This window comes from Crocuta crocuta, unplaced genomic scaffold (genome assembly GCF_008692635.1).
Source record: "Crocuta crocuta isolate KB4526 unplaced genomic scaffold, BGI_CrCroc_1.0 scaffold620, whole genome shotgun sequence".
NCBI lineage: Eukaryota > Metazoa > Chordata > Mammalia > Carnivora > Hyaenidae > Crocuta > Crocuta crocuta.
The window spans coordinates 582,477-598,754 of NW_027527402.1; the positions used below are offsets into that span (position 1 = coordinate 582,477).

The 16,278-nt window shown below is 42.3% G+C and overlaps 1 protein-coding gene across 1 annotated transcript in view; it reads left to right on the forward strand.

Moving 5' to 3' along the window:
• The first annotated feature begins 73 nt into the window (after nt 1–73).
• The window catches only part of GPR89A (G protein-coupled receptor 89A), a 60,225-nt gene continuing 44,020 nt past the window's right edge, over nt 74–16,278 (forward strand). The window contains exons 1-5 of the mRNA XM_077753503.1: nt 74–263; nt 6,403–6,462; nt 7,298–7,401; nt 11,868–11,974; nt 12,399–12,500. Coding sequence (XP_077609629.1) covers nt 222–263; nt 6,403–6,462; nt 7,298–7,401; nt 11,868–11,974; nt 12,399–12,500 — 415 coding nt within the window. The 5' untranslated portion in view covers nt 74–221. The remainder of the gene's footprint in view (nt 264–6,402; nt 6,463–7,297; nt 7,402–11,867; nt 11,975–12,398; nt 12,501–16,278) is intronic.

Here is a 16,278-nt window from a genome sequence, read left to right on the forward strand (position 1 = left end):
CGGCGCGCTCGCCCCGCCCACCCCTGGCCCTGGGCGGGAAGCTCCAGATATAGCCACGGATTGGCTGACTCTGGCGCAGCTTGATGGCGTCGGGCTGGCGAGCTACGGTCCCGCGGGTGGACCCGGGGCGAAGGCCGCCTGTGTGAGAGGGCCCGTGGCCCGAGCTTGCTGTGGACGCGGGGAGTGGGGATCGGGGGCACGCGGCCTCTCTGCACTTCGCCATGAGTTTCCTGATCGACTCCAGTATCATGATTACCTCCCAGGTGAGCTACTGCCTCCCGCCCCGGAACCCTTGAGCCTCCCTTTTTCGAATCTTCTCGGAGCTTCCGTGATGCCGGCTGGCCCGGGGTCTCGCTCTCCTCTCCCGCGGCCCGGGCCCGCCTCCTCGGTTCCCAGAGCTCGGGAGGGTGTGGGATTTGCCGAGTCCGGTTCCCTCGCCCTCACAGTGGGGAGGCGTCCTGAGGTCGAACGTGCCCCCCTCCCCCAAGCCTCCATCTCCCCGCTTCCTCGTCCTCTTTTGGAGGGAGTCAGGCGGCCTCAGGGCTCCGAGCCGGGGCAGCGAGAAAGGAGCGATCCCCAGAACGCCCCGAAGCTTCTGGACGGCGCCGCTGACGGGTGGCTCGGGGAAGAGTGTTTCCGGGCGCGGAGTGCGCAGCGAGCCAATCGGAACGGGCTTCTGGGGGACACGTGGGGACCTGGCTGGCTGGTTGTCAAATCCTGAATCCGGGTTTGGAGGACTTGGCCGCGGGCAGCTCTGAGAGCTTAAAATCACTGTGAAAGGTTCCGTTTGTGAACCGACACCTCCTCCTTGAATCCTCTTGCTGCCGCACACGCTCTTCGCATCTTTTTCCGACGCTCTTTTCTTACCGATCGCGCACCTTCGTTCGTACAGCCAGCAGGCTTCCCGACCACTGTAGAACAAACATAAATAAAACACTGACTCCCAGGGGCGCCTGGGTGGCTCAGTCGATTAAGCGTCCGACTTCAGCTCAGGTCATGATCTCATGGTTCGTGGGTTTGAGCCCCATGTCCGGCTCTGTGCTGACAGCTAGCTGAGAGCCTGAAGCCTGCTTTAGATTCTGTGTCTCTCTCTGACCCTCCCTGCTCATGCTATCTCTGTCTCTCTCTCTCAAAAATAATTAAAACATTAAAAAAAATTTTTTTTAAAAACCACTGACTCCTGCGCCGTAGAAGCTTTGTCTAGGGAGTCTCTTGCTTTTACCAGCTTTCATTCGCTAAGCCACTGTTTTCTTCATAGCACTGATCGTTATGTATTTATTAGTTTTTGAGGTCCTGTCCTGTTCGAAGCTGAATCCCCTCCCCCTTTAAGTGCAAGCACTAAACGCAATTATTTGCCGTCCAGCTGTTTGTAGAAGCTCAGATTGTCTTAATTATTGATTCCCCCCTCATTTTCCCAGCGTATAGATGTTTTCTTAACTTTTTTTTTCCAAGTGGCAGACGACAGAAACCGTTCCTTTTGAGGATTTAAAGGAAACTAAATCTTTGATCCAGTTTTCCTAATGCTTCTGTCTATGGAATGGAGTATTGTCCTTGTCTCTTGAAAACCTTTAATTATAACATTTCAGAAATTATGAAACGAGGAATGCCCTAATAAGATGACTTTTGATTTTAAAACTCGCCATCCATTATATAGTTTTCATAATTGGTCTTATTGGTTGCATAATATTCAAATATAATGACGCACAAAGTCTGAAAGATTTATTTTAAATGAAGTCTGGGGGTGCCTGGCTAGCTCGGTCGATAGAGCATGCAACTCTTGATCTGGGGGGTCGTGAGTTCGAGCCCCACATTGGGTGTGGAGCCTACTGAAAATAAAATAGATGATAAAATGAAGTCTGGAATAGTTCTTTTTCTTGACTTTAATCAGCTGTTTATTCCATTCCCCTCATAATTTCTGAGTCCTTCAGTCCTCCAAGCCCCCTTTTCCAGCCTCATCTCAAACTCTTAGCAGATATTGCCTCCCACTGTATCAATAAAAGTGAGGACAAAAGATATGATCTCCTTCATCCTAGGTCTTAATCTAAGCAGTTAATGTATGTCCACAACCATTTCCAGCTGCTTTCTATCCTGGTCAGAAAAAAGCTATCCCTGCACCTTTTTAAGGACATCGTCTCCACCTGTGCCTTTGATCTTAGAGCAGCATTAATTATTGGTTAAAAGCACAAACATTGGAATCAGTCACACAGACTTCAGATTCGATCCTGATTTTGACAATTACTATAAATGAATTCACTTCAGCTTTCTCTGAAGTGAAGATAATGACACATGCCTTAGGTTTTTATGATTTCATGAGATTACAATGCTAAGTACTTAGAGTTCCTGGAATATAGTAAATGGTCAATAAAGGACAGTTGCCGCTAATCATAATAAATCAGTAATATCGTCAGTTCAGTTTTCCCTCACGCCTCCGTGCCACAAGTATTTTCACCACATAACTAATTGGCCATAAGGCAATTTTGCTGTAAAAGATAAACTCACAAAAATGGGACATTTCATTAATTTTTTTTGTAATTTTTTTTTAAGGTTTTTATTTATTTCTAGGAGAGAGCGAGAGAGACAGCGTGAGCAGGGGAGGGTCAGAGACAGAGGCAGTCACAGACTGAAACAGGCTCCAGGCTCTGAGCTGGCAGTCAGCACAGAGCCCGACGCGGGGCTCGAACCCACGAACCGCGAGATCATGACCTAAGCGAAAGTCGGATGCTTAACCGACTAAGCCACCCAGGCCCCCTGTATGTCCATTTTATTACCAGTAGCATACTGTTTTGATTACTACAGCTTTGTGGTATATCTTGAAATCTGGAATTGTGGTACCTCTACTTTGTTCTTCTTTCTCCCATCCAAGTACTAACCAGGCCCGACCCTGCTTAGCTTTGTTCTTCTTTCTCAAGATTGTTTTGGCTATTCAAGGTCTTTTGTGATTCCATACAAATGTTAGTGTTACTTTGGCTTTGTAAAGGTGCTATTGTTATTTCTCATTCTTGGCTCTCCCTAGGTTAATTTGTGTTCATTGTCTCCCTTGCCTTCCCTTTCCACTCCCAGCCCACCTGCAGTCTGGTTTCTGCCCCCATTTCATTATTCAAACTGTTTTCCCTGAGGTCAGCATTGACCTCCAAGTTAACCAAATCCTTTGAACAATATTCAGTCCTGGTTTTATTGTCCTGCTTCATTTAACACTCCTTCACACTCTGTTCCATCCACTCTTTCTCTGCCTCCCTCCTCCTCTCTTCTTCCCATTCCTACCCTCCGCTGTTTCTTCCCGCCACATTGCTCTTCTCGCTCTATGTACTCTTCCTGGGTGATCTCACATACTTGGATGGTTTCAACTTTTTTTTTTTTTTTTTCCCTAGGAGAGAGAGAGAGAGAGAGACAGCGTGAGCAGGGGAGGGTCAGAGAGAGAAAGAGGGAGACACAGACTCTGAAATAGGCCCCAGGCTCCAAGCCGGCAGCCAGCACAGAGCCCGACATGGGGCTCGAACCCACGAACCGCGAGATCATGACCTAAGCGAAAGTCGGACGCTTAACCGACTAAGCCACCCAGGTGCCCCTGGATGGTTTCAACTCTTAACATGTATCTGTGTTCTGCCTGCTAATCTCTTTTATGTTGACCTGGATGGACCTTGGGCACTTCAGGTCTAAAAGTGAACTCCTCTCTTAATCTCCCAGTATCCAGTATTTTTTATGTCAGTTGGATGGCCTCACTCTTCATCGTGTATTCCAGCCAAGTCAAGCCTGATTCCTCCCGCAGGTCTAACCTTCTAAGTACTCAAATCAGTTGCCTCCCCTCCAGCGACCAGTGTCTTCATTCAGGCCTCTGTCCTCAACCATCCAGACTGCTGCAGCAGACTTCTATAAGCTTTCTCTTTCCTTCAGATGCGTTTTCCACATGGCCACCAAAGTGCTCCATATAAAACACACTGGGCCACATCTTTGCCCCAGTAAAATATGACTCATCACCTGGAGACTACGAGCTCCTTCGGATGGCCTTCAAGACTGAGTCATTGGTCTCCTGCTCCTCCTCACTAAGTCTCATTTTTAACTACATCCTTCTCTGAATTTTACCTTCCAACAGCAGCAAACCATGTGTTGTGTATACCCGTGTGTATTCCCAGGATACTCCCATGTCTAGCCCATGCTATTCCTCCTGTGCCTGTCCTCTCGCTCTTTCCTATCTGAAAAGAAAGCCCAGTCTTCCCACCTCCATCCCCTGTCTCTTACCTGCCTACTGCTTTTTTCATCCTTTAAGAGAGAAGTCCTTTAATAGTTTAGGGGTGGTACAAACCTTTGAGTAGGTGATAAATACCTTAGAACCTCTGCCTAGAAAAATACATATAATCCCCAAATTTGCACATGTTATGGATTTTAACCCTGGATTAACACCTCCTTCAGCTAAGGTATTCTCCAGAAAATCCATCCTTACTCCCTACAGATGTGTTTGATCTCCATCTTCCATATTCTTTCACATTATGTGTATATTATATATTATACCTCTTATACTCCAAGCTTCTTGAGGGTGGTGGCTGTCTTACTCATCTTTGTACCCCCGGCACTTAGCACACTGAAGTTCTCACCAAAAATTGAGGTTGAGTGTTCAAGAACAAACCATCTTTCGCTGTGGACCATTTTTCCATTCAGCAGACATTAACAGAGAGCCTGCCTTGTGCCGGGCACTGTACAGGGAGCTGAAAGTACAGATTAGCCTTCAAACATCCTTGTCCTCACGGAGCTTACAATCTGACGTCTAAGAAAGTGTGTTTAAATTAGACATTACGAAACTGTGTGGCAAGTACTTCGGAAATGAGGGTAGACTAGGATTATATAAAAGGAGCAACTTAACCTTTGCGAGGGCAGAGAAGGCCTTCCAGAGGTAGTAAGAATTAAGACCTGGAAGTACTGGAGAGAAGTTCCTGTCAGAGAACAATGCCTTGATATGAAAGAGAATATTGTGTCTAGAGAACCAGAGGAAGTTCCATGTGGCTGAAAATGTGAGTTTGGTGGGTGGGAGGGACACAACAAGGGGCTGGAGGAGTCTTCTAACCATGCTCAGGGGTCCACACTTCCTCCTGAAGTTGCTGGGGAGGCATAAAAGAATTTTATTCCTAAAAAGTTCCTAACTGATAAAAGAGGAGTTATGGGACGCCTGTTGGCTAAGCCTGTAGAGCACCTGACTCTTGGTCTCTGGGTCGTAAGTTTGAGCCCCACGTAAGATGTAAAGGTCACTTTAAGAAAAATTGGGGCACCTGGGTGGCTCAGTTGGTTAAGCGTCCGACTTCAGCTCAGGTCATGATCTCACGGTTCATGGTTCGAGCCCCGCGTCGGGCTCTGGGCTGACAGCCAGCTCAGAGCCTGGAGCCCGTTTCGGGTTCTGTGTCTCCCTCTCTCTCTGACCCTCCCCTGCTCCCGCTGTCTCTCTCTCCCTCTCTCTCAGAAATAAATAAAACATTTAAAAGAAAAAAACGTTGTTTTTTTTTTAAAGTTGTCTCAGTCTGTGTATGTGTGTACATAGAAAAGGTTCTGTTCACCAGTGAAAAACAAACCAGTGTTTGGAACCCTGAACAGCACTGTCATGTGGCTACTATCTCTGATGCCAGCTTGAACCAAAACTGACAGTGGGATTCTTCAATCTCTTGGCTTTATACTGAGATGAAAACCACTTTATTTGGATTAGGTGGCATTGTGGAGAAGCTAAGAAAGCTCCATGAAAGAAAAGACATTAAAAATCTGGCTTTCTACCTTTTAAAAAAAATTTGAACTCCTTTCCCATAAAGTTCTGGTTTTCTTTGAGACCCTTGCAAGCAGAGATCTAATATAAGAAGCAAGTTTCTCTGGCTTCTTTTTTTTGTGTTTTCTTTTTTTTTTTTAAGATTTTTTTTAATGTTTTTGTTTGTGAGAGAGAGAGAGAGAGACAACATGAGCAGGGGAGGGTCAGAGAGAGAGGGAGACACAGAATCCGAAGCAGGCTCCAGGCTCTGAGCTAGCTGTCCGAACAGAGCCCGATGCGGGGCTCGAACCCACAAACCGTGAGATCATGACCAGACCCGAAGTCGGACACTTAACCGACTGAGCCACCCAGGCGCCCCTCTTTTTTTGTTTTCTAGGTTCTCTGGCTAAAATGATAATCATGAGATTACAGGGGGAAAAATACTTTATTTTTGCCTAACTTAGACATTGTTTCAAACATGGGTAACTTCAAAAATTGAAGAGCATTTTAATATCCTCTCACAATGTTATGGACTTTAATAAATAGATACATTACAAGTGGATCTTGTCTTTAATCTCTGAAGTAAGTTAGTTGTTTAGCAGACCTTTTATCATAAAATAGTCTGTATTAGGCTGTTCTCAAAAGGTTACATATGTTGACATTTGACCTTCTTTCTCCTCCAGATACTTTTCTTTGGATTTGGATGGCTTTTCTTCATGCGCCAGCTGTTTAAGGACTATGAAGTAAGAAGATACCATTTTGGCTATACTGCTACTATAGGAATTTAGATTGTTTTAAAATGGGCAAGAAAGATGCCTCCATTCAAGAAAGGTCACATTCACTTCCAAGATAGGGAGTTTTGACCAAATGAGTACTATATAATTCTTAAGTTGGAGAATATGATTAAGCTTAGCTGATTTTTATTTTTAAAGCAAATCATGTGTAGCCTCAGAGCGAGAACTGTCCTGGTACATCAGTACCTAGAACAATAGCAGGTAGTTATTTTTCAGAAAAGAATTTAGCTTATGTCTCCTGAATGTTCCCATTCACTTGGGTATCTGACCTTCAGTGTTAATGACAATCTGACATCCTCAGGTAATACCAAAATGCTAAGGCTCCTCTAGTTCTGAAGCCTTGAATTCATAGAAGCACCAGCTTAGCTATTTCCTCATCCATCCTCATTGAGTAATAAGTTCAGTGGTTATGGACTACCTTTATATCATTTCTAGGATGTTCACCATTAAACCTCCCCAGGGAGTGTAGCGTTGTTGTCTGAAGGGGCCCAGGATTCTAGAGATTTCTGCTCTGTTCAAGAAGGCCTCCCAGGGGAGGCTCCAAAGCTGGTCCAAGATCTGCAGAGTGTTGAAGAAACCCTTTTAGCATTAACCTATATATGTGTGTGTGTGTGTGTATATATATATGTATATATATATACACACACACACATAGGTTATATATATGTGTTCATATATATATGAAGAATTTCTTCAGTAAGTTGTCAGATTTGTGAACAGAAGATTATCAGTTCAATATTTCGCACAAGGAAATGACTTGTATTCTGTATTTGACTTTGAATAGGTACGTCAGTATGTGGTACAGGTGATCTTCTCTGTGACTTTCGCATTTTCTTGCACCATGTTTGAGCTCATCATCTTTGAAATCTTAAAAGTATTGAATAGCAGGTGAGTGAGTCCTAATTAACTCTTCTTGGGAAGAGACCTATATGATTTCTTTATAGTAGAAGACTTCTCTGAATCCCACAGCTGAAAAAATTCTGCCATGTGATTACTTTAGTCTCAGTAACCATAAGAATCACAGCAAATATGGGTCCCAGCCACCTTGTAGCTGATATGACACTGTGAAATAGGAAAAAAGAAATCTGACCTTTAGCCCTGAGCTAATTGAGAATGAGGCTATGACAGAGAGCCTGAGTCCCAGGCTTTACTCCTCCAAGGTTTATTCTTCTGAGGCTACCCTTTGAATCCTGCTAATGGCCCTTCACTTTGTTGTGCTCATGAATAAGAATCTCTACCTGAAAAGATGGGAATTCCTCAGTTAGTTCGTTATGGGCTTCATTGAAGTCTGAACTCCAGTTCTCACTACCGTTGTTGATTTCACAGGCCTGGTCAAGTCCGATTGAACTTAAATTTTTTTTAGTGTTTTTATTTATTTATTTCTGAGACTGAGACAGTGTGAGCAGGGGAGGGTCAGAGAGGAGACACAGGATCCAAAACAGGCTCCAGGCTCTGAGCTGGCTCAGGCCATGATCTCACAGTTCATGGGTTCAAGCCCCGCGTTGGGCTCTGTGCTGACAGCTAGCTCAGAGCCTGGAGCCTGTTTCAGATCCTGTGTTTCCCTCTCTCTCTGACCCTCCCCTGCTCACGCTGTCTCTCTCTCTCTGAAAAATAAATAAAACATTTTTAAATTTTTTTTAAAAAAAGCAACTCCTGTTCCTCTCCAGGTAACAGACCTGTTATTATAGTCCAAAATATTTCTTGCTTGTGAAACTGCAAGCTTGAGGGTTTTTTTTAGGCCGTTATTTGTGTGTAGAGTACATCAGCTATTGTGTGTTGACTTGTGTAGTTTTTATCACTGCATGCAAAAATCTTTCAAGAATAGGTGGCATTTGACTCTGTAGTCAGGAGTCAGTGCTCAGCTAAGCTGTATAACTTGTTTCAGACTCCTGATACTTGAGACTTACAGAGAGACTGTATCCTCAGATTCCTTTGAGAATCAGAGTTGATAATTAATGTCTCTTGACCGATACATTAAGAACATATAGTATGATAAAACAAGAGTCTGTTCTCACTCTTCTTTTAAGCTAGTTCTTCAAACTTTTGGATGAGCAGGATAGAGATCCTATGACTATCCAGAATAGGCAGGTGTTCCTTAACTTGCTAATTACAACATTTTATTATCACAACCTAGAACTTTCACTGCTATCTAACCAGAGGTCGGCAAGCTGTTTATAAAGGGCCAGATGATATTTTAGGCTTTGTGGGTTATGTGTTTTCCATCACAACTACTCAGCCTTGCTGTTGTGGAATGAAAGCACCCACAGGCGATGAATAAACAAATGGGTGTGGCTGTATTCCAATAAAATCTTACTTAAAAAAGCAAATGTCTGGCAGGCCATAGTTTGCTGACTATGGATCTCAGTATCAAAAGAAAAGACTAAGGCTCAGATATTTTTTGAAACCAAAACCAAATTTTGCTAGACGATGTCCCCACTTTTAATTCCTTTATCATTAATCCATACAGAAAGACCTATCCACTCAGTTACTTTGATGTATAGTTCTTAAATAGTTTCTCTTAAAGAGTATAGGAAGTTGCTGAAATCTGGTGGTGCTTTGGGGGGAGTTGGGTTCATGTAGACTAAGACATGTTCGGTTACACCTGTTTCTCCCCTGCTAACATTTGACCCTACTATGTAACAGGAATATGGGCCTTGATTATGTCTTCTATTGGCACGTTGACTGCATTTGGAAGTTTTCAAAGGAGAATCTTGGCCCTGACCAAGAGTATTCTTTTGACTCACCTCTGAGCAGAAGTGGTATTGTCTCCCATTCAGATATATAATCTTGTTAGGCTCTTCACTTTTCCCAAGAGGGTGTCATTTTACTCTTGGCTCAAATAACAGTTAAAATATGTGGCTCACTTTTAATTGGCAAGAAGTGTCACCCTTGTCATTTCACACCGTCTCCCAATAGCTTTTAGAAGTTTAGCTGAAATACTAAGTACAATTGCTCAGAGAATGTGCAGCTTATTTGTTCCTCTAGATGCTGGACAGTGGGTTAATCCAGAGGAGTAAAAAGCTGTCGGTATATCTAGACTAAATGATATTGGCATTTTTTTTGTAGTGTAGTGTTTAATGAATAGCTCTTTATTTTTATGATGCCCGCCCTCTGTCCCAAGGAGAAACGGTAAGGAACAGCCCTCTGGAACTCATTTTGACCTTTCTCTTGAAAGGATGTTGTTGAAGACATTGTTGATTGCCCTCACATTTTCTTCTTTAGGAACTTGTTGGCGAAGTTTCATTATGGTCAGGGTAATAATTTCAGTAATAATAAATCAGTACTAGTTATGCTTCCTTAAAGCAGTTGTTTTTTCCTGTAGCACTGTCACTTATTTAACTGACCAAATTTTCTGTTTCATGTTGACCATTAGAAAACTTAAAGCTCAATTTATGATGCACTCCTATTGTTTCTAGAATCCTATGGTTTGCATTTTCAAGACAGTCATCGGGCCTAGCCTGCTTTTTTACCTATCTTTTCCCATGTTTTTCCTTTCTTTTCCTACTCCTTAACAGTTTATTTCATCATTCTGTATTTTATATATCCCCATAAGCCACATAACCACTCAGCTTTTTGAAACAAGGCCCAAGTGTAAGTTCAAAATCAATAAACACAAAAGACACTATCAAGAAAGTAAACAGATACCCCAAGAATGAGAGAATTTTTATACAGTTACCCCAAGAATGAGAAAAAATTTTATAAATCATTCATCTGATAGGAGACTTGACTCTAGTATATATAAAGAATTCTTAATAGTTCAATAATAAACAGACAACATGTTGAAAAATGGACAAAGGATCTGAACAGGCATTTCTCCAAATAAGACACAGATGGCCAGTAAGCACCTGAAAAGACCTTCAACTTCATTAGCCATTTGCAAGGAAATGCCAATCAAAACCACGGTGAGCTACCACTTAACACCCATCAGGGTGGCTATAATCAAAAAGACAGTAACAAGTGTGGGCAAGGCTGTGGAGAATTTGGAACCCTAGTATTCTTACTGGGGAGAATGTAAAATGGTGCAGCCACTCTGGAAAATAGTGGCAGTCCTCAAAAAAGTAAATAGTTATCATATGACCCAGCAATTCCACTCCTGAGTGTAAACATAAAGAGAAATGAAATATGTCCACACAAAAGTTTGTACACAAATGATCATAGCATCACTGTTTATAATAGTTTACAAATGGGGTGCCTGGGTGGCTCAGTCAGTTAAGCGTCTGACTTCGACTCAGGTCTTGGTCTCACGGTTCGTGAGTTCGAGCTCCCATGGGGCTCTATGCTGACAGCTCAGAGCCTGGAGCTTTGGATTCTGTATCTTCCTCTCTCTATGGCCCTCCCCTCTCATGTTCTGTCTCTGTCTCAGAAGTAAATAAACGTTAAAAATTTTAAAAATAATAGCTTACAAGTAAAATAATCTAATGAATGAAGAAACAAAATGTGGCATATGCATACAATTGAATGAATGTTATTTAGCCATAAATAGGAATGAAGTATTGATAGATGGTCTAACATGGATGAACCTAGAAAACATGCAAAGTGAAAGAAGCCAGACACAAGACCATATACTGTATGATGCCGTTTATATAAAATTTCCAGAATAGGCAAATATCCATAGAGGCTTCAAAGTAGATTGCCAGTTTCCTAAGGCTGGGACAGTTGAGGAAAGGACAGCTAATAGAAACAGAGTTTTATTATGGAGTGATGAAATGTTCTAAAGTGTAAAGGGGTGAATTATATCTCAATAAATTTGTCATTTTAAAGTCCCCAGGGGGATGGGCAAAATGGGTGAAGGGGAGTGGGAGATACAGGCTTCTAATTATAGAATGTGTAAGTCATGGGAACAAAAGGCATAACAGAAAAGTCTTAAAAATATTTTAGTCAATTAATATAATACAGTTTATAAGCACTAAAGTAGTCATGGAAATGTTTATTTACATTGAAGCTACATAAGAAATATTTATTTGTAAGTCTTTATAGTACATATTACCATTGACATTTAGTTTCTCTGAAGCCAGGAACCTCCCAGTGGTAAGAGAAACAATAGCCGTTCTACCAGTAATAGTATATGTTAATAGGTTATTATACACTGGCTATGAATATAACTAGAGATTTAGCATTCTCCTTTGAATAAGTAAAATTCTTAGGAAGTTAGGATGATCATATATACCTTTCAGAGCTTTATAATCTATTCTTTAATCTCTGTAAACAAGCAAACAGTAACAGCCTACTTGACTAATGGGATGGGATATACTTGGCATTGAGTTCATAGAGCAAGAGATCTTTCGGAAGACTAAAGAGAATGGAAGTTGCTGCCTTCTTCCCCTCCTAGCAATATTCTTTGATGCCTATTTCAGTTCCCGTTATTTTCACTGGAAAATGAACCTGTGCGTCATCCTTCTGATCCTGGTTTTCATGGTGCCTTTTTACATTGGCTATTTTATCGTGAGCAACATCCGACTATGTGAGTATTTGTAAACGTGAGTATTTTACCCTCTCACATCAGCACATCGATTGAGACAAGGACTCGTGGGGATCGAAGCTGTGGAGAGTTTCATTTCTATATTACTCCGAGTAACTACTGTTGTTTGGGGGTGCCCCACACCAGCATCTTAAAAAGCTGGCATGAAATCAACGTCGAATGAATAATGAAGCGATCTGTGCTGCCACAGCTGTATTTCTGTTTCTACTGTCTTCCCTAGCCCACATCTTAATTCCGCCAAATTCCTCTTATGATGATAAATATGCTTTCTCTAAAAAATTGTCCATCATTCCTTTGCCAAGTGGACGAGCCAGTCCCACAGTAGTTAGCACAACTCCATTATCTGCAAGTAGAGCAAGCTCCTTAATGTGCATCTATTTACCCTCAGTCTCTTCTTCCTCCTCAGTACACAGACAGCGGCTGCTCTTCTCGTGTCTCCTGTGGTTGACCTTCATGTACTTTTTCTGGAAACTAGGAGATCCATTTCCCATTCTCAGCCCAAAACATGGTGAGTGTGTACGTGACAGGAGAGGGAAATCGTTGTGTACCATTTTCTAGGTTTGAAAAACAATAAGTTTTTTTTAAAAGTTCTGATTATGGGCAATATAGCAAGTTATTTCTCTAAAAACCATCTGCTTTTGAACTGGACTTCCTTCATTCTAGGAAGTCTCGAATGCTGGCTTTGGAAAGAAACTACCTCTATGATTTTAGAGCAGGAGTTTTTGACCTTAGGTTAGTGAATGAACTTCAAGAGAGTAAGGGGTGGGGAAAGTGGTCTTCAACTTAAAATTCCTAATATTATATGCAGAATTATGGGGAAACATTTGTGTGTGTGTTTGGAGGTGAAGTATCCACAAGCTTATTAGATTCCCAAAGGGGTCTCTGACCCAAAAGATAAATGACCACTGCTCAAATGATGACAGTATTGTCCTTAGGGAGTATAAGCATTTTGGAAAAGAGTGGTGACCTAAAACAGTCAAAATTGGTAAGTAGTGATAAAGCTTTCTAGGAATTGGTGTCTTTCCTTACACAAAAAAAGTTCATCTTAAATACAAGAGCAGGGGCACTTACGTGGCTCAGTCAGTAGAGTATGTGACTCTTGATCTTGGGGTCATGAGCGTGAGCCCCAAGTTGGGTGTAGAGCTTACTTAAGTAAAAACTTATATTTAAAGAGTTTTTTTTTTTTTTAAGAGGAGATTATATAGCCATAATTCTGTGCTAAAAACCATGAACAATAATCCCTCATTTAAAAGTCCTTTTGATACTTCAAAAATACATATATGTGAATCTGTCCAAAATAGATTAGCAAGCCCACCTGTAATAAATATAATAGCACCTTGATACCAGAAGTTTTAAAAAGAAATACACATCTATTCATTTCACTTTCCTGTTGTATCAGGGTTCTTTTTTTTTTTTTTTTTTATTTTTTTTTTTTTATGTTTTTTTTTTTTNCACAGAATCTGAAGCAGGCTCCAGGCTCTGAGCTGTCAGCACAGAGCCCGACCCGGGGCTCGAACTCACAAACCGTGAGGTCATGACCTGAGCCGAAGTTGGATGCCTAACCAACTGAACCACCCAGGCGCCCCTTATCAGGGTTCTTAAAGCAGAAAACAGAATCTACTCTAACTAGTTTAAAGCAGAAGGTGACTTATTACAGAGCATTAGGGAGTTCATGCAATTTATAAGAAAGCAAGATGTCACACCTAAATGCTGCATAGTGAAGAGAAACACCCAACAATTCCATATTACTAAACTGGAGAAACCCCCATGGAAGCCGTCACTTCCCCTGGGGACCTGTGACACCAGGGATCAGTAGAATCCTCTCCCCAGTCTCTGCAGGTCCCAAGGGCTGTCCACAGTCCCATGTTACTCACTTCTGCGCTTGAGGTCTAATGTGGGCATGTGAATTTGATACAACCCAAGTACATTCAGAACCTCAGCTTCAAGGACACCTGGGAAAGAATGTCTGACTTTCTAGATTCTGTGGTACAAGGCGACATGAGAGAAAGGCATGGAAGTGAACGTTGAATGAACCAGTGTCTGGAATCTGCCACACTCGCGTCCGTGTCTCCACCTTACCTGCAGCAGGCACCTGCAGGAGGGAGGTTATGAGACTATCCTGCAGGAGGAACAGATAAAAATGCACAGTTTTAAAAAGCGTATGCAATATTATAGCTTTTTTTTTAAGTTAGAAATAACTAGTTTGAAATTGCAAATAACATTAAAGAAGGCCAAAAGTTAAACACTAGGCTACCAAAAGCATTCAGACGCTTAGCATGGCATACAAGACCTTCCGTGGCTTGACTTGCTGCTGTTCTCTGGGTCGGTCTCCGGTCCTCCCAAATTACTTGAAGTTCCTAGAGCTGTTCTGTCAGCCTGGACATTCCTTCTAGAAAATGCCTCTTCTTTCAATATTGAACTCTTGTCACTTCATCCCTGTTAAGATTTTTCTGGCCATCATTAGAAGATGGCCCCCCACCTCAATATACTTATATCACCTATGGAGATGATAATTACTTGTTACCTTTTCTGACTTCCTCTTTAACTTGTGAGCTCCCTGAGGAGCCTGAGGTCAAGAACTCCCATCTTACTGGCCTTAGGATCCCTGGGGTCTAGCATGAAACCAGCACATACGGTGTTTCATGCATGTTTATTGAATTACTGACTGAAAAAAACAATTTCTGGCCCTCCAAGGTAGTAGATGAGTTTAAGAACATAACATTCTGGATAGGAATTTAGAATTTGCTAATGTGATTAACATGTACATGTCCATGCAGGGAAAGATTTGGAGTAGAGAGGCCCTGATAATACATCCAGATCTCGTAGAAACCGTTTCAAATAAACCCGAGAGGGACAAGAATTCTAAAAGACCCCAAAGCTGCTTACTGTGATAGCAGAGGCTCACACGCAGTCCAGAGAGACTCGGAAGCGTGTTTCCAGCTTTCCCCTTGTGAGCGGTCAGTTCACATGACCGGTGCAGCCAGAACATGCCTGAGGGAAGAGGAAGGCCATCACAGCTTTAGGATTGTCATCCATCCTTTATTTTTTCTAAATCCCATAGAGATATCCCAAAGAAGCTACTGGAGGGAAGAGCTAGAGGGAATTTCAGTCTTAGTCTTTTCCTTGTGCTCCAGGAAATAAGCATTTTGGCTATATGTCTGAATATTCAGGTGTCTAATTCATTCGACTGAGAGAAGTAAATAGGAGGAAAGGTTTAGGCAGAGGATGAGAAGCCGCCGTGCTTACCCTGTCATGGTAGAGCTTGTCCAGGACCGTCCCAGCAACCAGTAGGTTCACTGCTGTGGAGGCCACAGGAGACTGCGGGACCCAGGCCTTGCCTGTCATGAAAACATGTCCTTGAAAATACTCCTTCGTGCAGTGCCTCAACCTAGGGAAGGTAGAAAGCACTCAATAGGGGGGAAAGAGTAGGAGAGGCCAAGAAAGTATATGAAGCTAAAAGGAATCTGTGGGAGCAAATGGCAACAGTTAGATGGTTTTATTCAGGTCACTTTATCCCTCTGACTTTGCATCTAGTAGCTAGAAAACAAATAATGATTGACCTTTACTTCATAGAAATGCTAGGATTAAGTAGGTAATATCTAAACAATAATTTAGACCAGAAAAAGATATTTAATAAAGGAACACTACCTTAAAGGGAATAAAAGTACAGGGGACATTTTTCTAGTTTTTTTATATTTAGTAACCTATATTAATCCCTTGGACTTTCTTATGATACCAGATAATAATTATGTACCCATAGTCAATACACATATACTGAACACCTTTCAAGTGACAGGCAGTAAGAGAAACCAAGATCAATAAGACAGTATTCCTTCCTATAAAGAAGATGTAGGGGTGCCTCAGTAGTTCAGTTGGTTAATCGTTCAACTTCGGCTCGGGTCATGATCTCGCAGTTCATGAGTTCGACCCCCACCTCGGGCTCTGTGCTGACAGCTCAGAACCTGGAGCCTGCTTCAGATTCTGTGTCTCCTTCTCTCTCTCTGCTCCTCCTCAGCTCACTCGTGTTCTCGCCCTCTCTCAAATATCAATAAACATTTATTTTTTTTTTAAGTTTTTTTTTTTAATGTTTTTTTTATTTTTTTATTTTTTTTTTTTAGGAGAGAGAGAGAGAGAGACAGCGTGAGCACGGGAGGGTCAGAGAGAGAGGGAGTCACAGACTGAAACAGGCTCCAGGCTCTGAGCTGGCAGTCAGCACAGAGCCCGACGCGGGGCTCGAACCCACGAACCGCGAGATCCTGACCCAAGCGAAAGTCGGACGCTTAACC